This window comes from Ylistrum balloti, unplaced genomic scaffold (assembly GCF_031769215.1).
Source record: "Ylistrum balloti isolate Yb309-2 unplaced genomic scaffold, AGI_CSIRO_Ybal_v1 Utg370288, whole genome shotgun sequence".
Taxonomy (NCBI): domain Eukaryota; kingdom Metazoa; phylum Mollusca; class Bivalvia; order Pectinida; family Pectinidae; genus Ylistrum; species Ylistrum balloti.
The window spans coordinates 142459-167655 of NW_026782219.1; the positions used below are offsets into that span (position 1 = coordinate 142459).

The 25197-nt window shown below is 35.7% G+C and overlaps 1 protein-coding gene across 1 annotated transcript; it reads right to left on the reverse strand.

The window, feature by feature from the left end:
• Positions 1-1119: 1119 nt before the first annotated feature.
• On the reverse strand, positions 1120-25197 carry LOC132552929 (gamma-aminobutyric acid type B receptor subunit 2-like). The gene is made up of 15 exons (XM_060217130.1): positions 25072-25197; positions 20223-20360; positions 17116-17286; positions 16829-16930; positions 14202-14387; positions 13277-13513; positions 12545-12608; positions 11368-11460; positions 9317-9461; positions 6697-6832; positions 5720-5827; positions 4109-4231; positions 3087-3413; positions 1832-1963; positions 1120-1229 (listed from the first exon to the last, which is right to left on the reverse strand). The coding sequence occupies exons 1-15, from the start codon at positions 25195-25197 to the stop codon at positions 1164-1166; spliced, it is 2154 nt and encodes a 717-aa protein (XP_060073113.1). The 3' UTR covers positions 1120-1163.

Below are 25197 nucleotides of genomic sequence, written 5' to 3' on the forward strand. Positions count from 1 at the left end.
AATCTTAATCCAAAATGATTATCGATCAAACGAGAGCAAATCGTGACCAAAAAAGTTACACGAATATATTGGGAAAAGAAGTACAAAATAAATAAATAAGAATAGATAAATGAGTAAATGAAATAAGATCAATTGGTTCCGGATGGGTAAACACTTTCTACTTTATCAACGACTCCCGTCATACATATCTAGGTCAGTCCTAGTGAATATAGAACTATATTTTGCGTTTCCCACCCTTAAATTATATATTTGGCTAAAATGTTCATGTCATGATAATATTTACATCCAATATTACGCGTTATCGCATACAAACACTCTGATCAAGTGTTATAACACCCATTACATGCATGTACATGTGTATGGCACACATGTAATATGACGTAGTCGTGCTGTGATTGGCTGAAGGTTTCAACTGTTTTTATTGTGACGTCATAGCTTCATGTCGTCATATACACTGAGAGATCATCAAAGATGGAATATCGCGTTTAAAATTTTATATTTGTCTAACAACACTGTTTTCACGAATATCTGCAAAAATATGTAAGATAAACAGAATCTTGTATTCGTTTTCTCTTCATCTCAAATTCATAAAATTTGCCAGGATATTTTCAATTTAAATAAAGAATTATTCGACGCATGAAATTGCATGGATGAAAGCTAATTAAGGTCCAATATATACATACAAGCATTCTCGATACTCCAAAGGTTACGATCACTTTCGCTGTTTGCACCTCTGGAACATGTCATGGTAAAATTTAAGGGTCTGCGTGCGACACCTTGTGGACTCGAGGAAAAGACTAGAATGATCCTTTGATGTACATTAACCGAATCTCGGGGTCGCATAATGGTATATTGTAACGGCTTTGAATTTAGGTGTCCCTCCTGTATAATCTTCAGAAGAAGCGTATTAGGCTGCTATTGGTCAGGGTGTTTTTCTCCTGGAAATAATGAAATTACTTTGCTTGTGTCTTCGATTTTGCCATGACACAATCCAGAGGTGCAAAGATCGAAAGTGATTGTAACCCCTGGAGAATCGAAGATGACGTACAATATTCTCAATATCTTATATATCAGTTTTATATCTTAAATGTTACAAAAATAACACATATTGACTGTAACTACAAACCGTGTTTATTCACCAGTTTGATAAAACATCTAAATTTTTAGAATCGATCGTCTTTCTGCCGAGTATTCAGCTGTTTTCGTTGTATTTCGATGGTTTTCTTGCACTGGAAGAAAAACACATTTATTTCTACAGTCATCGAGGTCATTCGAAAATAAAATGAATTTGGACAACAAATCTACTGAAGAAATAAAAAAAATACGTGTAACGATATTGAGAGAGAATTTTTTAAAAAATATTTATTTAAACTACAAAATGAAATAAAACTAAGTAGTGGTGTTTTAATTCGTATTCTGGAGAACTAAAAATGAACTCCATACCAGGTATAAGGGAGATAACTCGAATAAATGTTAATGGTCCTAACTATGAAAAGCCATTGAGTATTATAGTCATTAGACTTGCCAAGAACGAGTCTATGCTATATGAGGATGCTTTGTCATGCTATTTAATGGAAAAGTAATTAGTAGCTAACCTTAACCTAAAATGGTTGTATTCCTAAATGGGGCTTGGTTATTTAGCATTATTGGGCTTTTGAAATGCAAAAAAAAGTTGTTTTAACATCAGAAAAATGACTTCCACCAACCGGATCAAAACATTTACATACACAAAACAAACCTTTTATGGTCATGGAATAATAAAGAGATTGTTTGTTATGTCTCGTGCGACATAGTCGTGTTAGCGATACCACGCACTGCAGCATCAACATACCTCCTCCAACTGTCTTTGTAACGTCATAGTTGTGTGCAAGCTGGATACTTCATTTGATGACGGGACGTTGATGACGTAATTAGCGAGGATGGTATTATCATCTGACACTGACGTGGTCAACACCAGACGTACCTGTTACACAAAACAACACATCTGTTACACAAAACCACATCTGTTACACAAAACCACACACCTGTAACACAAAACCACACACCTGTTACACAAAACTACATACCTGTAACAAAACCACACACCTGTTACTCAAAACCACACACCTGTTACACAAAACCACACACCTGTTACTCAAAACCACACACCTGTTACTCAAAACCACACACCTGTTACTCAAAACCACACACCTGTTACACAAAACTACATACCTGTAACAAAACCACACACCTGTTTCAAAACCACACACCTATTACTAAACCACACACCTGTTTCTAAATGACACACTTGTTACAAACATAATTCACACACCTGTTACAAAACCACGAGCATGGTACAAATTCACGCATCTGTTACACACAGAAACAACACATGCTTGTTAGAAGCAGTAAATGCATACACCTGTTACACATAGGAATCATACTTGTTACACAGAAACTACACATCCCTTACACACTGAAAACAAACAGTTTAAATGTTTTCTGTTTTTTACTAATTTGTCACATTTACAGGTAACTTAGAATACATATACGTTTCTCTGCATCTCATTTATCTCATATATCTATTTTTTTGATCGATAAGCAAATGAAAAAATTAAAGTTGCCGTTTTGAACACTTCGACGAAAAAATGGGTGTTCAAAAAGAAAAATTTATTTTGATGATGAACTGAGAAAATGAATTGATGAGATCATATACATGTTCCTACCACAATACGTTGTGACATTCCACTCTCAGACCACTGTTAACGTACTGACGCTAGGATAACTATATGATATATACTGATATATATGATCTTCCGGTTTTTTTATTGGTTAAGACGTTGAACTTTGACCGAGGACGATTCACGCAATAAGTAGAACATGTTTTATTTTAGGTCATATAGACACATGGTCGCTGTGTATGGCATTTCTTTCACTCTTGTTAGTTATTTTTCATAAGTTTACAAAATACACCTGCTAAAAATTTATTTTATAACTTTTGAAATTAAATTAAATCAAGTGAAATAAAAAAAAGATACAGACTATTTATAGTTACCATGGCAACGGGTGAGACATTTTTCTTCTGTCGTGAATTCACTAATTATTACCTTTGGTACGAAGCAGAATACTAGAAGTATCGTTGTGGCAAAGACAATGCAGAACTCTGATATCCCGTAATTGAGGTTAAGGTCACTTTTCACAAGAACGGACACCGGTACCCCAAAGATGGACAGAACAGTGCTGGTATATATTGTCATAGCAATGGACTTGGCATCGTTTAGTAAAGTCATGCTGATTTTACGTGTGTTCCATGCTATCACTGCCCCGTACAACATCAGTAACCCGTTATAGCTGAACAGCACGGCTACCCAAAGATAACTTTCTGAGGAACATTTAAAGGTGAATGGTGAAACGTATACATCCTGTCCGTAGTCCTGTAATGATATCAGAATCTTGTAACCAAATACAGGTGAAAAATTCAAGAGAAAAATTCACAAAAAGAACGAAGTCGAAAAAGAAGGTCTAGATTTTTTCGATATACCAAAAACTGTTGACAAGTGTAGGTAACGCACGGCCCTAACACTCACGCAGGGAAGGTATGTCTTCGTGGGCATCATAACTGTGCATTACCCGATTTCTCTGTGTTAGTGTTAGGACTGTGTATTACTCGATTTCTCTGTGTTAGTGTTAGGACCGTGTATTACCCGATTTCTCTGTCTAAATGTAAAGACCGTGCATTACCCGATATCTCTGTGTAAGTGTCAGGACCGTGTATTACCCGATTTCTCTGTGTAAGTGTCAGGACCGTGTATAACCCGATTTCTCTGTATAAGTGTCAGGACCGTGTATTGCCCGATTTCTCTGTGTAAGTGTCAGGACCGCGCATTACCCGATTTCTCTGCTTAAGTGTCAGGACCGTGCATTACCCGATTTATCTGTGTAAGTGTTAGGACCGTGTATTACCCGATTTTACTGTGTAAGTGTTAGGACCGTGCATTACCCGATTTTACTGTGTAAGTGTTAGGACCGTGTATTACCCGATTTCTTTGTGCAAGTGTCGGGACCGTGGATTACTGACGATGAACATAACTGAGAACAATCCAGGTGACCAGAGATGACCATCGCTTACCTCTTTCGTGCCGTTAACAAGCTGATACCGGAGTGGATCCACGATTAACCACGTGATTAGGATGATTGCATCAAAAAGCAAAAGAATGGCGATGATTAAAAACAGCAGCCAGTCCTTGATGTTCTGTGGCAAAATGATATACGATGTAAACAGTTAACAAGTAAGACCGGAAGTGGACGCTGATATTACGAAAGGTAATGGATATTTGATATTTAATATTTAAATCTATGTTTGCCAAACCTCCATGTAGCTAATATATTATAATCGATTTACAATTTTTTTGTAAATGCAATTTTGAAATTGTATTTAAAGACTGAAAGGAATGTATGAAAGAATACATAAATGAATGGGAAAAGGACGAAACAAAAGTGAAAATGTGATCGTGAATTTGAAAATGAAGCTAACCCACTGTGAACATATTACTAGTGTTTATAATGACCTAATAGAAAATGGAATCTTCTATGTAAGGGTCGTATCTCGGCGGAATAGCGTTTAATCTGAAAAGCCACACGATCTTATGATAGAAACACCTTTTTTTTTCGTATGACCACACTTTGATAAATAATTCAGCATTGAACTGCTTTCAGTTGGCACTCATGGGCATATGAATGCCAACTGGATAGGGGCAAATCTAACGAATTTCGTTAGCATTTGAAAGCTTGTATTAACCGTTTCCAATTTTCATCTTTTATGAAGGGAAGGATACCTCAATTTGTTTAAATTGTCAGGATTTCAGTCAGGGGGAAAATGAAAACATGGAATTTCAAACGATTTTATTTAAGGACGCATTCCTCTGAGAAGGAAAAATATCATAGTATTTAACTTTTTTCCTTTTTATGTTTTTTTTTTAATTTTTTTTTAAATGTTTGATTTTAGAAAGTAGATTTAGGCAATTTGCTAATAAGTGAAGAATACCTCAATTCGCTTGTATCGCTTGCAATATTACTACACTGTTGGCAGTTCATGAGCTGGTAATACACAGCTGACTTTGGTAAGGTTACATCTCATCATTTCTACACAATGATTAATATAACGAAGTGACAGACATTACCACAAATATAAAGTATCGATGTAATGATGTACGGAATATTCTAAATTCATGTAAATTCAAAATCAAATATCTACTGCATAATTTTGATTATATAAGTATTTTCGTGGAAATATCTACATCAACATACATAAAAGTTTAGCAAAATAAGTAGAGTGATATTGTAAACAAACCCATTCTCCCCATTTCTAATAACTGCTTCATGAATATACGATTTTTATATAAAATCTCAGATATATATGAGTTGACAAAATGGTAATGAGATTTCTATCTTAGGACAAATCTAAATCATGTCGAGATATGCTATTTTTAGAAACAAAGTGAATTTCATTTTCATCACCATTACAAATTGTGCAGACTCTTCATCGTCTGTGTATGTTATTTATTTGACCAGGGCTTTAGCTACAAAGCTGGTAATTTAATAAATATTCTGTCGGTGTAAATACCTGAAATTCCAAAACTGAGTGTTATCCGAATTTACTCATAGAATAGAGTGTATCTGTAGCCTACAGTATGTAAACAGATAGCAGTGTACACAGCTAACAATATATACAATCATGTACCTGTTTTTTATACTTGGCGTAAGTAATAATCTTGTGAATCCTCCACGCCTTGGCGATTAAAGCGCCATAACTCGCGGTAAATCCAATACTCAGAAACCAAGACTTCAGCTAGTGGGAGAAATTGAAAACAAGATCAGGATTCTCCAAACGCTTTGATTTAAACATACTTCATTTTCTCGACATAACAAGAGGAACAATGCTCACAAAATATCACAACTTAGAAACTTGTTTCTCCAATAGGTAAACACACTTATCTAACAGAGGCTATTATCTTAATGATCCGCTAGAATTCGAACCCGTGTTTACCAGTCTGACGCTAACCGACCGAGCTAAAGATAAGTTATCACCAGTCGTGCTATAGTAAACACTGGTTAGTATTTACTAGAGTTAAACATTATCATTACTTGACTTTGAGATTTACAGCAGTACTGATCATAATTATTTTTTTTAATTTCGTTAAGATTCTATAACATTTGCTATAAAATCAATCTACTACTTCTCATTATCATTTTTATCATACACTTTTATTGAAAATTCGACGTAACTGAAATTTCATTTAAAGCAAATTGCGAAGGAAGTTAGAAATGAGTTCTCAATGCATAAAATATATTTATTCCAAAGCATAACTTTAAAATTTAAATTTATCTATTCCAAAATTATAGTCTTTTTCCTGATATACACTTTTATTGTAAACAATATATTTATTCAGACTTCGATTTTAAACTTTACAATCTATGAACCCTTGTTACAAATAGTATAATAAGTAGTACTGTAGTTGAACCTGGTTGTTTATTTAAACCCATTTTTTTTTTTAAATATTAGTCTGTGAAAACCCGAACTATAAACCACAAATTTATTTTAATCCTAACGATAGACTATTGTTTATTTAAACCGTTGTTGTAAACCGTACATTTATTTAAAGCCTAATTGTAAAAGTACATCTTTTTTACCAGGTCACGACCGGAAGTGACACGTACAATACACACTACAGCAAGGCTGCCTTCCGCCCTATTTTCTATGACTTCCACACCGTGAAGAAGTGATGACGTATACAGAACGATACTTCCGGAACAAATCAAGTAGTTTACCTTCGGACTCGACATTTTCATGATTCTGTCAAAGACAAATATTTCATTGGTAAAGATTCACTTTATAAACATTTATATGAAAATATCTTACATCAAATATATATCCATGCATGGAAGATTTATATATCGGCTTGGCGCACTCGGATTTCTGATACTATATATTGAAAATACAGGTCAAAGATGAAATTAATATTTTTTTCTCTTGGTTTAAATATAAGTATCTTTACATAAGCTATTATATCAATGGCGTCTTTTGATTGGCTAGTTGTATAATTATAAAAAATTCTCAGTTATCAACTTCAATGTGGCCCCGAATGGGTACTAAGCCAATTTAGGAACAGGTCCACTTAAATCTTAAATCCAGAAGCTTTCCTTTGACTGGACGTCTAATGGACAAAATTGTTTAATCGATGAATCCATTATCTAATAATAATATACTTTTTTCTAAAATCTATCAGACATAGACTCATCTGCTTCTCCAAAATAAAACGTGTTCCTCTCGTAATTACATAATATTGCTAATGATGTGACTTTGGATACTACAGTTTTCTGAACAAATTGTGGGTGTGTTCATTCTCTACTCGGGGATTTTCCTATCTTTACATTCAAAGGCTTGTTCAGGACAAACGTACGATGTATTGTCATATATATTATATAATATTATATTTATAAGTTATGGAATAAAAACTATTTATTTGTAATGAAAGAGGAGGATTCCATTCTCGTCTAGTTCTACGAAATGACATAAGCTTTGTCTTTTCTGTCTTTTTGGGATTTTAAGTAAAATAGATAAATAAATAAATAAATAAATAGATAAATAAATAAATAAATAGAGTTGCGATTTCCTCTTTAGTTGTTGTCTTCAAATATATTTCATGATTTCTGATTTCGCTGTCACCTGTTGAAAATCTTCAAATTTCTCTCAGGATTGATATATGTTATTTTCCACACTTTATCTCATATTCGTCTCTAATCTTTCCCGGTTTGGATTATTTTATAAAGTTACTCATCCACACCAATGTAGATGGAATACTGGTGTTACTTGTTTAATGGTGACAGACAACTGAAAACACGGGCATTCCAGAGATGCGGGTTGGTGAAAATTATGGCATCGATTTATGATCGTCATAATAATATCATAGAGATATATTGTGCGATATGAGCTGGACACGTGTGATATTCCTTACTTTACACGTTGTTTCTTTTGTTTTAAATCTTCTCATTAGGGCGCTGAATTCGTTACTGATATCTGGGATCTGCTGCCAGCAGCAATTTGGATATTCTAATAAAGAATCCGGATAAAAGATTTGAATAACAAATCCGCAGCGGATTCGTAACGTGCTGCTGACTTCAGTCCAATGTTCTCATTTGAGAAACTTGACATTACTGACTTGGATTGACCAATATTTTCAAAGCGAGTATCGCCGAAGAAGCAGAAGACGCTTACTCTTCCGGATTGCCTGATCTTATCCTAACTGTATACTTTTTCATATTTTTTTTGTACATATATTGTCCTGGTTTTATTGAATTTCGGATAACGACTCTGTTTAAATGTTGATATTTTCTTCTTGTCGTTGTATATGTAAACACATATTTTTTTATTCATCCTGAATTCTGGAAACATTAACAAAGCAATGGAGAAAAGGAAATTTCAAACAAACAGCTACCATGAAGAGGAGAAATATAAAAAAGATTAAACACAGTCTAAATTAGTATTGGTTTTACCACCCTTCCAAGTTTTACTCACGTTGGTATCACCAGAATTCTTGATAAATATTAGACAACCGGAAGTCTAATAGTGTAACATTAATACTTAAAAATACATCAAAAGACACCAAGATAAGCTTCCATCTGTGTCACAGCTAGGTTGATTATTGTGAACTTAATTGTGCTGAAACGTTCAAATGTTATTTGAGTGTGTATATATATATTTCCCATTACTTTCCTTTATATTTCGTTTTTGTTGTTTCGTGTTTTGCTTGTGTGAAAAAAGACTTTAAATTCAAAGTTTATTTTTGTCTGCAATTAAACTTCTTTTTTTTTTTACCTAAAATGTCCTTTTTTTTCTTGACTTCAGTTATTTCAATAACATACTGATTTCCTATTATCGGACCGGCTGAAAATTTACTTGACGTTATCATAACCTTATTTCCGGTGTGTGAATTAACCGAAGAGTAAAACAAATACCACTATAACTTTACTTCCGGTGTGTAAGATTGACGGAAGATCAATTAATCATAATACGCTATATTCGAGAGTTTTCATTGAATCGTAATATACGTATTTTTTAGATTATGAATTGCATCATTATATCTTTAACCAAACCGTTACTTCCGGTGCAGACTATCTGTGCCGTAGATAGCAATAGAGAAAGCAATAACAGCTCGGGAATCTAACAAAGCAAAAACATGCGAACTCAGATATATCATAATCTTACTTCCGGTGTTTCAGCTAGCCAAAAGAGAGGGTTGGATTTGTTCGAGAAAATTAAATGCTATCATTATCTTACTTCCGGTGTCTGAATTTGACGTTGACTCCCAACAGGAAGCACGTGAAGATAACACCACAGGCTGCCAGTGTCATCACAGAATAGGACAAGAATTCACTGACATCGCGCAGTTCTCTTAGTACCCGTGGGCCATCCAGAGGAGGAACTGAAACACAATATATGATATATATATATATCTAAAACAAACAGAAATATTTGTTTTCAAGTGTAATAGTCAAAACTATGACACATAAATTGCAATCAGCCAGGAGGTTGGTAATTTTGCTGATCACCGAGCTGACATTTCATGACCAATTCAATGTGATGTGAAGACCAACCCTTCAGTTCTCAGGCACTGTAGACTAAGTCTGGCAAGGTTCATATCAAATTGTGTTTTCTTCTTAATCAAAGTGAATTATTCATGAGAATACGATGGAGGAGAAAAAACTTTCTGATCTCTTAAAATGTGTATCTGTAGCGGACAAGGCATGGCATATCTTTTTTCTTTTGATTTCATTCAAAAATTAAAAAAAAAACTTTTAAATAAAGTGTAATGAAGTACATTCTATATCAGCTCAACAATTCTCGGCATTTGTTTTCATTCCAAGAAAAAATTGGATTCTCTTGATCCGAATCTGTTTTTTCCTAGATACATACCAAGCCACTCCTTACTGTGTTAAGGTCATTCAGTGGTCATGCATAGAGAACCACTTCTATGCTAAACAGACCTAGGTTAATGTTAAAAAATATTCATCAAATTGAAGATATGCGTTACTTTGCCAAAATGTTTGAACACATGGTCCATATTTTGCTCTAATTAAACATTATACACGGCCATTTAAGAAACAAAAAAAAAAAACTTGAATAATTAAGAAATGCATTACTATGAAATTGATTTGTAACTTGATTCGTTGCCATGTGATATGTACCCAGAACGAGGCTAATTATCTTTAATCTTATTAACGAAGATTGATTGATGTGTTATATGAGAATTTACGATTTTAATTAATTTTGTGTATTAGAGAATTTCATCGCGTAATTCGTAATAAAACACGCGAGTTTTAATTTAAAATAAAACTGAAGAGTTCCATTCCATTCTGTCAGCTTTGCACAGGATGAAAAGATAAACCTTCATTTGTGCAACATCAATAATTTGGCACCAAATTATAGCTCCGATGATATTTGTGAGTTAATTACAGATGGCGGTTTTAGAACATATGACATCTTGATAGTTTTTCTATGGGGCTAGTTAGTACATCTGTGTATTACTTGCTAGAAATGGATGTTTATTTTAAAAAAAAACGGTCAGTATCTTTCATTTCTTAATTATGCAAGTACATGTGTGGAGAAAAAACAAAAAAGTGTAACACACGTACATGTGTGAAGAAAAACAAAACAGTGTAACACACGTACATGTGTGGAGAAAAAACAAAACAGTGTAACACACGTACATAGGGTAGGGAAACAAAACAGTGTAACACACGTACATGTGTGGAGGGAAACAAAACAGTGTAACACACGTACATGTGTGGAGGGAAACAAAACAGTGTAACACACGTACATGTGTGGAGGGAAACAAAACAGTGTAACACACACACGTAGGGAAACAAAAACTGTGTAACACACGTGGAGGGAAACAAAACAGTGTAACACACGTACATGTGTGGAGGGAAACAAAACAGTGTAACACACGTACATGTGTGGAGGGAAACAAAACAGTGTAACACACGTACATAGGGTAGGGAAACAAAAACAGTGTAACACACGTACATGTGTGAAGAAAAACAAAGCAGTGTAACACACGTACATGTGTGGAGGGAAACAAAACAGTGTAACACAAATCAAACAAATTTTCAAAAATGTCAAATACAAGATAATTGCCTGTCGGTCATTTTAAACTTGATAACAATTATAAAAAGGTACCTTTCAGGTGAGTTTTAGAAGATACGTTTGTTAAATGTAGTACATTTTATATAATATTTTAAGAGCTAACTGAATGATACAGACTATGTATAACAAAATGATTTCACCACGTCATCTTCAAAGTAAACATTTTGTTTAAAGTCGCTTACGTCCATTTCTAGTTTTCCATTTATACGCCACGCTCTGGTTTTGCAACGTCCCCACTGTCAAATCAAACGTTGAAAGATGAATGTAATCACCATCTGAAATAAAATACAATACCGTACGTTTATTTTCAAAATCCATAATCTAGATGCGCCATGTTCGTCCATTAGAATCGATATTCTACATCAGATATAGATAGACAATAAAGCTATCTGATTATCGGGAGATTATCGACAATTATTGAAAACAAAAACAAAGGACAATAACTCCTTCAAAACTTACTGAATTAAATTGTTGTGTAGGAAAACGCTACTTCATATCATGGTGATTTAAGCATTCAATGTACCAAGATTGAAAAAAATTGATCGAAAACGGAGAGGTCTCCGGATAAGGCAAACATTATTAATAAGATAATGGGCATTAACTCGACCAAATATTATCAAATCAAAGTGTCATTCAGGAAAACACTACTTCATGTCATGATGATTAAAATTATCAAGTTTGAAAAAAGATCGGTTGAAAACTGTGCGAGGAGATCGCCGGATAAATTAAAATTGACGATGGACGGGAGGACAACGTCATATTATTATACGTCCCGTCAAAACAATTTAAGGGCGAATAAAAACACCCAAAAATACCAACATTTCAACAGCATCATCATATAAACTCAAATAAGATAAAATCTATGGCAAAATATTAACAAAAGAAATATTTAAATGGAGACCCCCGGAAACGTACAAAGAGAATAAGATCAGGTGTTCCGGAAGAGTAAGCGCCTCCGTCTTCATCGATGACAAAATACAGAACCAGGTAATAACACAACCACCAGGTATACTAATGAGTATCGGTCATATCCAACGCTATATCGCACAATGATATAGAATAATTAAAAAATCAGATCTTGGGGTAGAACAAAGACGCCCATTAAATGCAAAATATGGGTCAGCATGAAGAATGGATTGAAATGAGATCCATTTTCGCGTCTTAAATCTACGTTTGTAATGAACACGAAGCACCAATCCAAATTCGTGCCGATTTGGATTTTCCCACAGGAGTTATCGATTACAACAACAACAACAACAAAGTTTTACGTTAACAATAACAACTGAAAGCTATATCCTGGTCAAATAGTGTCTGAAATATAGAGTGTTCCGTTTAGATAGGTTCCGCGTCATTACATACCGATGAACTGCAGTATCTTTGTCAAACCAAGTCGTAATCCGTTCCCATCAAACTGAATATTTCCCTAAAAATATAAAACGATTGTGCTGAAGTGCTATGCTGGGCAACTCTTAAATCCTCGACCTACCTTTCTATTTCTTTGTCTATCTTGTTGAATACAAACAATTTCATTATGCTTCATACATGTATGTACAGTCGAACTTCGTTATCTCGAACTCGTTTATCTCGAAGTTCCCGTTTTCTGAGAAGCATTTCCTCGGTCTCTGCCTAACTTTACACAAGACATTCTAAATCACGTAAATCTAATACTCAATTATCTCGAAGTTTTCTCATGGTCATGCCGGAGTCCGAGATAACGAGGATCGTATTTCATATAAGTGTTCAACACTTTTTTTCCAAATACATTTCGATTTCTCGTCATATATTAATTATATAATTAACGTATGTTAGATAGGAATGAAAAGGGTTAATGTTAAAACGAACGCCAATATAGGGCGTGTTACTACCAGTATTCTGTTATTAAGTACGTGAAACCATTCTAATGTTGCAAAGATTTTTTAAGATCGTTTAAGTTTACAGTCATTATGATACAAAAATGGATATCTAATTGAAATTATTATAAAAAATATTCTAAAACAGCTCAAACATTCCGGAAGTAGGCAACTTCCATCAGAATTGATGATACGCTTGACTTATTTGACCAATGTATAGCAAGTCTCAACTGATACATACTGATATTCCGGCGAAGGACACAGACCCCAACGCATTAAATAGCAGGTTTTTCATATCATCTCGACTGTACGTGAAGTCTTCCCATCCTTCCCCACGCTCCGCCATTATGTCTAATGTTTTATTCAGCGCATGGGCAATCATCCATATCCCGTCATAACCGGAAGGGGCGTACTCCTTCCCTCCATATTCCCCACTAGAGGTTCGTGCCGCGAATTCAGTTGCAAATTCTCTTGGGTTCTGAAAATGTGGATTAAGTTGAAATATAGAAGCATACTTATAGACAAACACAAAAAAGGATGTTATTTCACCCGAAACCCGGTGATAGAAAAGACAGTTATTTATTCTAGTTTATGCTATCTGATGTTAAAACAACATAATATCGCGTGTTTTTTGTAAACAAACAACAAAGGGCACATTTACATATCAACAGAATCTTAATTCATATTATTCAAAATTCAAAATAAAAACCAAAGAGAAAGATTTACTAGGAGACCCCTTCAACAATTACAATGTGTTCCGGAAGAGTAAGCATCTTCTACTTCATCGACAAGAATATCGGTCAAGTAATTAATGTCACGTTCCCAAATAAGAACAATGTTTTCTAAAATGGACCCATCAGATAAACTAACCAGAATCACTGTTGTTTTACTGCTGGTTTAATATTGATTTAAACGAATTTACTAAGAAACAACATTATAATACTGGAAACATCAATTTTTTAATTTATTTTAGCGCTTTTCGCACACAAAGTATTGCGCAATTTGCAGTATCTGTATGTTGTTGTTTACATAGCAATTTTTTCGGATGCGTGAATGCAATATTTCGCTAATTTGTAAAAAAAAATGATAATTGATTAAATCTTCATTGAACTAAACAAAGGACGTTTACAGTGCGTGATTTGGTCAATACTAATAGTCAATGTTACCTTCCCTATGTCAGTTGGAGTTTCCGGATCAGCAATAGAGACAACTTGAAAAGCAAGATGTCCGCCGATTGAAGATTTGAGTTCTTCAGTGTTACAGTCTGTGAAGGTGACATTCCACCATTGTCTCGTGAACCAGCCTGGCAGGAACCACGTGTAAGACGTGCCCGTCATTCCCAATCTATACGCCTATAGTAGGGAACATCACAACGAAAAAAAGTCACTTATTTCATCACGAATTATCTTATATAACGCAGAACCATGAATTTCCTCGTCACTCAGTTTACACGTGACTAATATGTTTACCTTACACAGGTTACACGTGACTAATTTGTTTACCTGACACTGTTTACACGTGACTAATTTGTTTACCTGACACTGTTTACACGTGACTAATCTGTTTACCTGACACAGTTTACACGTGACTAATCTGTTTACCTGACACAATTTACCTGTTACTAATCTGTTTACCTGACACAGTTTACACGTGACTAATCTGTTTACCTGACACAGTTTACACGTGACTAATCTGTTTACCTGACACAGTTTACACGTGACTAATCTGTTTACCTGACACAGTTTACACGTGACTAATCTGTTTACCTGACACAGTTTACACGTGACTAATCTGTTTACCTGACACAGTTTACACGTGACTAATCTGTACACCTGACACAATTTACACGTGACTAATTTGTTTACCTGACACTGTTTACACGTGACTAATCTGTACACCTGACACAATTTACCTGTTACTAATCTGTTTACCTGACACAGTTTACACGTGACTAATCTGTTTACCTGACACAGTTTACACGTGACTAATCTGTTTACCTGACACAATTTACACGTGACTAATCTGTTTACCTGACACAGTTTACACGTGACTTATCTGTTTACCTGACACACGTGACTAATCTGTTTACCTGACACAGTTTACACGTGACTAATCTGTTTACCTGACACAGTTTACACGTGACTAATCTGTTTACCTGACACAATTTACCTGTTACTAATCTGTTTACCTGACACAGTTTACACGTGACTAATCTGTACACCTGACACAATTTACCTGTTACTAATCTGTTTACCTGACACAGTTTACACGTGACTAATCTGTTTACCTGACACAGTTTACACGTGACTAATCTGTACACCTGACACAATTTACACGTGACTAATCTGTTTACCTGACACAGTTTACACGTGACTAATCTGTTTACCTGACACAGTTTACATGTGACTAATCTGTTTACCTGACACAGTTTACACGTGACTAATCTGTTTACCTGACACAGTTTACACGTGACTAATCTGTTTACCTGACACAGTTTACACGTGACTAATCTGTACACCTGACAAAATTTACCTGTTACTAATCTGTTTACCTGACACAATTTACCTGTTACTAATCTGTTTACCTGACACAGTTTACACGTGACTAATCTGTTTACCTGACACAGTTTACACGTGACTAATCTGTTTACCTGACACAGTTTACACGTGACTAATCTGTTTACCTGACACAATTTACCTGTTACTAATCTGTTTACCTGACACAGTTTACACGTGACTAATCTGTTTACCTGACACAATTTACACGTGACTAATCTGTACACCTGACACAATTTACACGTGACTAATTTGTTTACCTGACACAATTTACACGTGACTAATCTGTTTACCTGACACAGTTTACACGTGACTAATCTGTTTACCTGACACAGTTTACACGTGACTAATCTGTTTACCTGACACAGTTTACCTGTGACTAATCTGTTTACCTGACACAGTTTACACGTGACTAATCTGTTTACCTGACACAGTTTACACGTGACTAATCTGTTTACCTGACACAGTTTACACGTGACTAATCTGTTTACCTGACACAGTTTACACGTGACTAATCTGTACACCTGACACAATTTACCTGTTACTAATCTGTTTACCTGACACAGTTTACACGTGACTAATCTGTACACCTGACACAATTTACCTTTTACTAATCTGTTTACCTGTTTACCTGACACAGTTTACACGTGACTAATCTGTTTACCTGACACAGTTTACACGTGACTAATCTGTTTACCTGACACAGTTTACACTGTACCTGACACAGTTTACTCTGTGACTAATCTGTTTACCTGACACAGTTTACACGTGACTAATCTGTTTACCGGACACCTGACACAGATCAATTTAATTTAGTTATATTTCAAAACAATGTTTATTAATTTTTTAACTAGAATTGCTGAAAATTACAATGATTTAGTGATTTATCCTAATACAAAGCCTTTTACCTGACACAGTTGACGTCACAATGCATTGTGGTACCTGACACAGATATACTGTACTAGATAATCCATTTACCTGACACAAGATTAAAAGTAAAATAAAAAAATATAATTAAACAGTGACCAACATTAACAAGAAATTAAAAAAATTAGATGTAACAAAAAACTACTCTAAAAATAACGAATCACGAAGGCTTTGTTTATCGATCTAAATATAGCTCCATGTTGATTATAGCTGCCACAAATTTATTTGATACATACACATAAAATGATAAGCTAATCTGAACAATATCCATGAAACGTACACTGACGTCATAGCTATCACATCTTATTCACCTTGATGTTTTGTAAGGCTACAGTCGCGTCCGAGTGAAACGTCTCCGACGTGATGATCTCAAAATCATTACTGATAAACAAGGCTTGTAGGTCAGTCATAATCTGTGAATAAATTTAATATCTTCAACCAGAATTGCGTTTCAAACGTGTTTAATCTGTGAGCTAACTCTCAAAATGGACATAGATATTTTTTTTATTTAACGATTCGGAATTCACATTGTATTGTAAGCTATTTGAAAGCATCATATATTTTTTTCTTTTATTTCTCGTATTGATGATGAACGAACCGTGGAAAAACTTCCATCCGTGCTGTATAAAAATGCCGCCCTTTTCCATCCAAACGCTTTCATGACGGCGATTTTGGGCTGGTTCGTTACAGACTCTGTCGGGAAGGCTCCAAACAGCAACGGATATAATTCCCTGTTGTTCAGGTCTGGTGAATTCGCGGCATGTGTTACCTTAGAGATAAAAAAGTATTGTTTGTCTTATGTATCTACTGTGTAAAACTATATATAGAGAAAACGCGAGGGCGGATTTTAGCTTGGACAAAACCAAAGCTATTCGGTTACACCGCACTGTTTGCACATGACAGTTTCACTAGGGACTTTTTAGGGATTCACTCTCAAAGCACTATAATAGTTTTTAGAACACGTTTTTATTACTTTTCTCCGATAGTGGCATCGTCTTACAGTCAAAAGAGAAGACATAAAATTCAACATAACTGAAAAGACATAAAAATACCAGATTTTATTAGGGTTTACTTTCAGGTTGTCGATGGAAACACCAAAAAACGAATCAAATCAAAGCAAAGGAAAGATGGAAAGAAAATGGTGATCACACGTGATACAGGTGACATACTGAGAACACTAGATCGGGCTGGGTCGTTTAAAATAAAGTAAATAGTACAAAAAGAAAAAGATATATATTTCGTGATAAATAAAAAGGGGAGGCAATACTAGGGATGTTTGTATGTTTAATTGATCATTTATAGTTTCTTTGTTCGCTGGGCAGACCGATCTCAACACCGGTTATAGTCGATCATAATCATATGATTTTTGAGGAAGATTCACCTATTCCGGAAAAAAGCGATGACGTTTTTTGTTTTCAATTTTTTAAATTCCAAGATGGCCGTCTTCCGGATACGACCAATATAAACATGGTAAAAGTTAATTTCATCCCCGGGTCCTCACGAAATAGAGGCTAACAAAAGAGAGACCGACAAGTGGACGACATGATGGTGATGATAAGCCAACATACAAGAGGTTTCTTTTTATTAATTTCCCTATATTTCAGGTTATCGATAAACCGACAATCGGTTGTGATGTCATTTCTCGGTCAGCCATATGTAAGATAACACCTTAACTAATAAGGCTGGCATTTCGAGTCGGAACACATACAAACATCACTATTTGTATTCCTGAAGGTTTGACTTCCTGGATTAGCGTCAAGAGTCGTTGAGATTAATGACGGACTTTCACGAACATTGACACGTGATATTTCTATCTCCTGCTAATGTTTCCATCACTACTCCCGACAGGAAATTAAGCTTCATATGTATCCGTAATTCTGCAATATACGTCTATCTTTTTCTCTTGTAATCATCAGGGTCTTCATCTCAACTTAACTAACATAATCCTTGTTATGAAAACCTGAAATAGATCTGTAATTATTTATAAACCACAGATAAAAAAAATACATGTGCATGTCGTGACTATCACACAAGGTGCGCGAGAACAACGCTAAACAATCATAAATTGAACGGCTAAATATTCATCGTCACACTATTGTAATTAAAATCATAGCTACACGTGTACAAATGTTTTTATCTGATTCAAATACAGCCATTTATCAAATCTGTGACTTCATTCATAATTTCGAGGACGCTTGAAAGGAAGCCGATATAGCATGTCAGAGAAACATTTACGTTGTGTACTCCTTGAAACCTCAAGAGTGTGAATCGAGAGTCTTCACTGATATCTGTTAAGGACGTGTCTTGGCAATGGAGCGTCTGTGTTTACTGTCCATTGTCTCATACGCCTTGTTTTTATTCCTCGTCATCAGCGGTGGGGTCGGGGGGGGGGGGGGGGTCTGTTGACTGATTTGGGTAGACGCAAATCAATGTCTGAAGCTGATAATCATGGATGGATTTTTTTTATGTGTTAATCAATATCCCTCTAGGTGAACAGCAGTTGAATATATGATTTAGATAAATACACAATATAATGTAAATACAAGCCGCAATATACAGCTCGGTTAGTGAAAAATTCTCTTTATCTCGATCGCTTGAGCGCCAGTCTAGTAAGCCAGGGGCCCCGCGTTCGAACCCTAGCGTGGCATTGAAATAAGCGATGACCTCTGCTATGATAACAAAATTTACACCAAACGTCGTTACCTAAAGGTTGAATTGGACAATTCTATTCAAACCAGTAATCACATTTTTAAACTGAAATTATACATAACAAAAAAGAGGAGAATTATCTTCCTGTATAATGTTTGATGCTATTCATGGCATTTCACATGAAGATCTGGGTATTTTACCACATCCTTTGGTGTTAGGAAAGGAAACGTCGCCTCAATTAAAAAGAAATCAGATATAAACATTGGTTGTAAGGGTCGGAAGTTCCATATAGTGCTATGTATTGCTAATCTACTGCCCCAGGCAATAGATCGATAAAGTCCGTTTTTTCCTCCTTCAGTTCTGTAGACCGACTCACACTGACTGCCCTTGGCGACCACACAAAGGCGAACACCAGGTGTGTTGTAACGTTGAAAGTGAGGAAATTCAGTCAATAATTGAAATAACTCAGTATTGCAGGAGAAATTCTGAAGTAATTACTTGGCCTATGGTGTGAAAGAATACTTATAAAAAATCTTATTAACTTGGGCATATTGTGTTGTATGTTATTTCGTCCGCCGAGACCGTTTCAATGAAAATTCATGTCTAACTTTTTTCTCACCTTATGCACAACACGGCCGTAATGCAACAACACAGTTACGTCATACTTCTATCGCTTTTGTATCAAAGCAAATGCCTTGTCATCACAAAAAGGCCAATACAATAATGATACACAATAATTACCATGTTTTTAAACACATTCCTTATAGTCGCTATTGGCAAAGACCCGGATGACACTTTACGACAAACAATGTCGTAAAGAGGTCCAGTGTTTTAAACATTATTTTCTCGTGTGATTACTGATAAGAAGTATTTCAAAGATGAATCATTTATAAGTTAGTTCGTTTTCCTAGTTTGATCTTCAGCATGTTGTGTAAACTTTTATGATAAATCTTACAGTGATTGCCTTTTGATGAGGTCAATTTATGGTTTTATCAACCTACAAGTAAGAGAGACCGGCGGAGCTCGTTTCCCAGAAGACTTACATTAGTCACGTACCTGAACCAAGTTCCAGTATGGCGCTACCTGTGCTATCGGTTTTGTTGCCGAACTACATCCTGGTCCAAATATGGCGACTTTTTGTGGTTCTGCATACAGCTGGTGAAACAAACTCTGAACAGCAATCCCGGTGTCACACTGTCAAAAAAATGTAATGTATATATACTGAGAGGAAAAAGAAACGCAATTAGCAGAAAGTTAATATTGTAAATTAAATCCTTGACGTACACCCTTGAAACTTGACAAATGTGTGAATTTGAGTTAGGTCCCTATGGTAAAATCACTGATGCATAACTAAACTGCGCACGCCGCTTGTACAAAAGAATAAGAGACAAAAGCACGACTTTTCGAACCCAGTATAAAGGATTGGTTCAAAATCTGTGTGTGCGAATCTTCAGACATATCCATCTTGACTTCCCACATTTTAAGCATAAACAGTTCACCGTTAAAAATTCCTCGACTGCCCGAAGTTGACAGGGGTCGTGCCATTGCACTTCTTATGCAAGGTACCCCGCAAAATCAGGTCGCTTATCCATTTGGAGTCCATCCATCGAACATTTGCTGTCTCATCCAAAGACTACATGCCACCGGAAGGGTTGCAGACCGTCCCCGAAGCAGTCGCCCGCGTGTGACGACGCGTCGGCAGGATAGGGCAGTGCGACAAAGACAGTGCGTTCTCGACTGCGTGCCTTCGGTCTAAGACCGTGGCTGCCATATCTTGGACCACAGCTTAAAGCACGGCGACGTGCCAGACTAATGCAATGGCTGAACGCACATTCCGTGAGACGCTTCCCAATGCAACGTTGGAGAAGGGTTTATTCTCAGATGAGTCCGGGTAGACGACCGACATCGTGTCTATAGACGTACCCACGAGCGTTATGCAGATCCTTGCGTGATAGAGAATGACCGCTTTGGAGGAGGATCGGTCATGGTATGGGGAGGGATTGCGCATGGTATCAAGATTCCTTTGGTCGTTATTCAGGGAAATATCACGGCCGTCCGTTATAGAGATCAAGTCCTAGCTGCCGCATGTTGTTCCTCTAGTACAGCAGCCTCAACTGACGTTTCAGCAGGACAACGCCCGGTCGCATGTAGCGAGGGTTTGCCGTGGTTATATCGCAGCAAACAATGTCCCCACCCTAGACTGGCCCCCATACAGCCCTGACCTCTCCCAATAGAACATTTATGGGACGAGTTGGACAGAAGGATAAGACGTAGGCCGAATCCTCCAATCAACGTCACTCAGTTGGCTTTGGATCTGGATGAGAAATGGAATCGTATACCAATGAGGAGGGTTAATACCCTGATCAATTCAATGCACAAAAGAGTTCGTGCAGTTACTGCAGCTCGCGGGGGGCACACACGATATTGATGGGTCCAGAACGCACTTCATTTTGAGTGAGATACTCTTGAATCAACGTCAATTTTGAAAGGTTTACTTAACGTACACGAATGAAGTTCTCGTAGATGACAGAGTGGTCAACTGTCTTCCAGTTACACCATGATTACATTCTAAAACCCTTTTCTATGTCCCGTAGTTGACCTGGAAATTCCTAATTGCGTTTCTTTTTCCTCTCAGTATATATATATATAGCTGATACGTGATGTCTGCCCGAACAACATGGAGTGACGAATATGGGTCATGTTTGATAAACGGGTTAGGACGCTGTGACGGCGATGCTAATTTGAAAATAGAATATATAGATAAAGCCGAGTCGGAATGATGACAAAGCTAAAGTATGAATACATACAATGGCTATATTTATTTATCTTATCTGAAACTTTCTTTTCTTATCCAAAATAAATAAATCAATAGATAAATAAAAATGAATGAATAAATATATAAATGATAAATAAATAAGTAAATAAATATTAAATAAAAAATAGATAAACGATCAAATAAAAAAGTACATTAATAGTTAAATAAAAATAAATAAATAGATAAAGAAATAAATAATCTAATAAATATGCAAATAAAGAAAAATAAAAATTAATAAATAACCAATGAACGAATAGATAAATAGAATAAATTAGATAGATAAATAAAAGATAAAATTAAGTAACAAACGTTTATAGTGTATCTAATGTCTAATAACCTCAAATACAGAGTAAACATGTTGTCATCTACGAATATATATTTAAAACAATCGATATGATTGGAACCGTCGGGTAAATCGATAAATTATCAATTTTATCATAAGTAGTTGTTTAGATTTGTCTTTATTTCATTTTTTACACAGATATATACTCAAGGGACAAAGACGTTGAGTATAATGTTCAATATTTTTAAATAAGAATGAAGATAATTCATACAGAATATATAGCAAAATCAACAATTTGTATCTGGTAAGTGATTTAGGAGTAATTGAAGGGAACTGAAAGAGAACTCTGTAATCTTAAATCGAAATGGACTGATTGTGGGAGTTGGCTAGTCAGTACCGGGCGGGCGCCCAGATGTAGGTCTGTCAACAACCCGCCCAGTTTCCCTAAGACGTCTAACAAGAAGTTCTATACTGCAAATATGGACACGGAAATGACTGTAACCTCTATTTGCCTTTGACCTCGCATAATCATCGCATTGGCCGCACCCCTCTGAACTTCTGTCAGCCGTGCCATTGTTAAATGCTATCAGAAATGAATCAAAATATCAGAAAATGATGTGCCTCTATGAAGACTATGTAATGGTATGACGAGAAGTGTAACTCAATATCACAACACTGCTGTGCATGAGATTTCCCCGTTTCGTGCTTTCCCCGGAAGACATCGTCAAACAATACAATAATGCATCATTCGATAGAGGACCACGTGTACTGTAACCTAGAGAGGTGTCTGGCCGATTTTCATCGTTTTTGAACAACGCTTGCAAGATATTGCAAATCATGTCACCTTGCGTTTCTTTACCCCTTGAGTACAGTTAAAGACTACCTCGTATGTGATTGCAAATCATATTAAACAGGGTAACATAACATCAGGAATGGATATAACAAAAAAATGTAAGCTAGTAAATTATCACTAATGCTCTAAGCTGAATCGTGCATTGTCGATGAAATAGTTTTTTTGAAGCTAATTTATAGGGATTCAGTGTCTGAGTTTGTAAACAAATCGATAATTGTAGACAAAGGTCACATCAGATGTGGTATTGCCTTGGTGTGTGCAAAGGGGTAAAATATCTATAAAAACAGACGCGGAAGGCTTACATAATCTGCTGGACTATCGATTTGTCTTCAAGAACAAAAACAGATATCTCCCCTTGTTAGATGAAGCAAGTATGTATATTTGTGTATTATTGGGAAAAAATCGCATTAACTTGACTTTTGATCTTTAGATCAAGAGACCTATCGGTATGGCACAGTACATCGGATTTAGATATTGCAAATAAACGTTTAAGTTTTGTCAAAATATATTTAACGTTGTAGAAGTTTTGTTAGTAACACAAAACGACGAAAAAACCCAGAAGAGTCCGTAATAATACAATATGTCTCTCTTCATTCGAAGTAGCGACATCATGACTCGGATAACTAAAATTATCTTGTATGTACAGAACATTGCAACTGCTACTGAAATCCTTAGAAAGACTTTAATACTTTGGCAGAGTTCCAAGTTAGGCCTTGCATTGAACAAACATTCTAGCCTTTGACCTTGAGGTCAAGGCCACATAGATATATCACGGCAACGTACTGCACTTCAGCGTTAGGAGATAAAAATGTATATAAACTTTCATTAAGATATCTTTAACAGCTTAAATGTTACCGCCCGGACAAGAATTCATTGAAAAATCTATATTTATTTGACCTTTGACCTTGATGTCAAGGCCATAGTGGTTTATCACGACAGTGTACTGCAAATCGGCATTAGGTAATAAAGATGTACAGCTTCCTTCATTGAGATATATTTCACGATTTAAAAGTTATTGCCGGACAAGGAATTAGCGAAACCAGACTCAGAGCCAGTACATTAACAATATGTCTCCCTCCCTTCGTTCAAATGGGAGACATGATAAAAATCTGGACCAGAAAAAAGGAGTACCTTATATATATGTATGTACCGCTGACTAAGAGTTTATGTAGATAGTGAGATGGACGAAGGGAGAAATCCAGATAACGAAGATAAAATAGAAAAAAAGATAACGGAAATTTTATGAGTTCACCTGTTTTCTCATTTCTGTCGACAAAACGACAGTTTTGAAATCAATGGATATTGTGAAGTGTTTAATGTTGGATTCATTACCAATTTCACCTCTCATTTTTCTGTAATTTTGCTGTCAAGCGTTGTAACATAGAGACAGGTTGGCAATAAATATGTTCTAATTTTAATCACAAAGAGTAGGTGGTGACAACACGTAGTGCAATGACCTATAAAGGGGTTGAGAACACGCGTTCAAACCTTTCGTATTTGTGATAATCTTAAATCGATTCATATGGCATGTATTATAGGTCTTCAATTAAGTGATTTTTCTTCTACTGAATAATCAGCGCCGTCGTTTAGGAACCCAAATAAGTATTCAAAATCAATAATCCTATCAGAGTATTAACGACAAAACCAGGAAGCACCTGAGCTTCACGTGCATTAACGTAATTAAAGATTTATAAATTTAGCATTTGAAATTCGCTTGCTACAGTTCGGTCCACTTCCATTTCTCCCTGGCGTTTTGAAGTAATGTTACAAAGGTAATTTTCCCTGTTAGGTCTAAGATAATACCGGTATCAAACAAGTTGATACGTCATTTGCCATATCGCAACAAATTCAGCAAAAATACTTTCCAATTGTCGTCTTAAACATGTATTTTCGGAATCTTGTTTTAAGATATTGCAATTTTATATACTTTAAATTTACTGTTTATTTATTTTACCTTACTGTTATTCCAGGCCATTCTTAAGTCGTATTCCTTCAGAATTGTGTCATCATTGTTCACATCCTCGAGCGCCATCTCTGCCGCCGGAAGTATACCGGAGCCATCCCACAATCCATCTTGCAT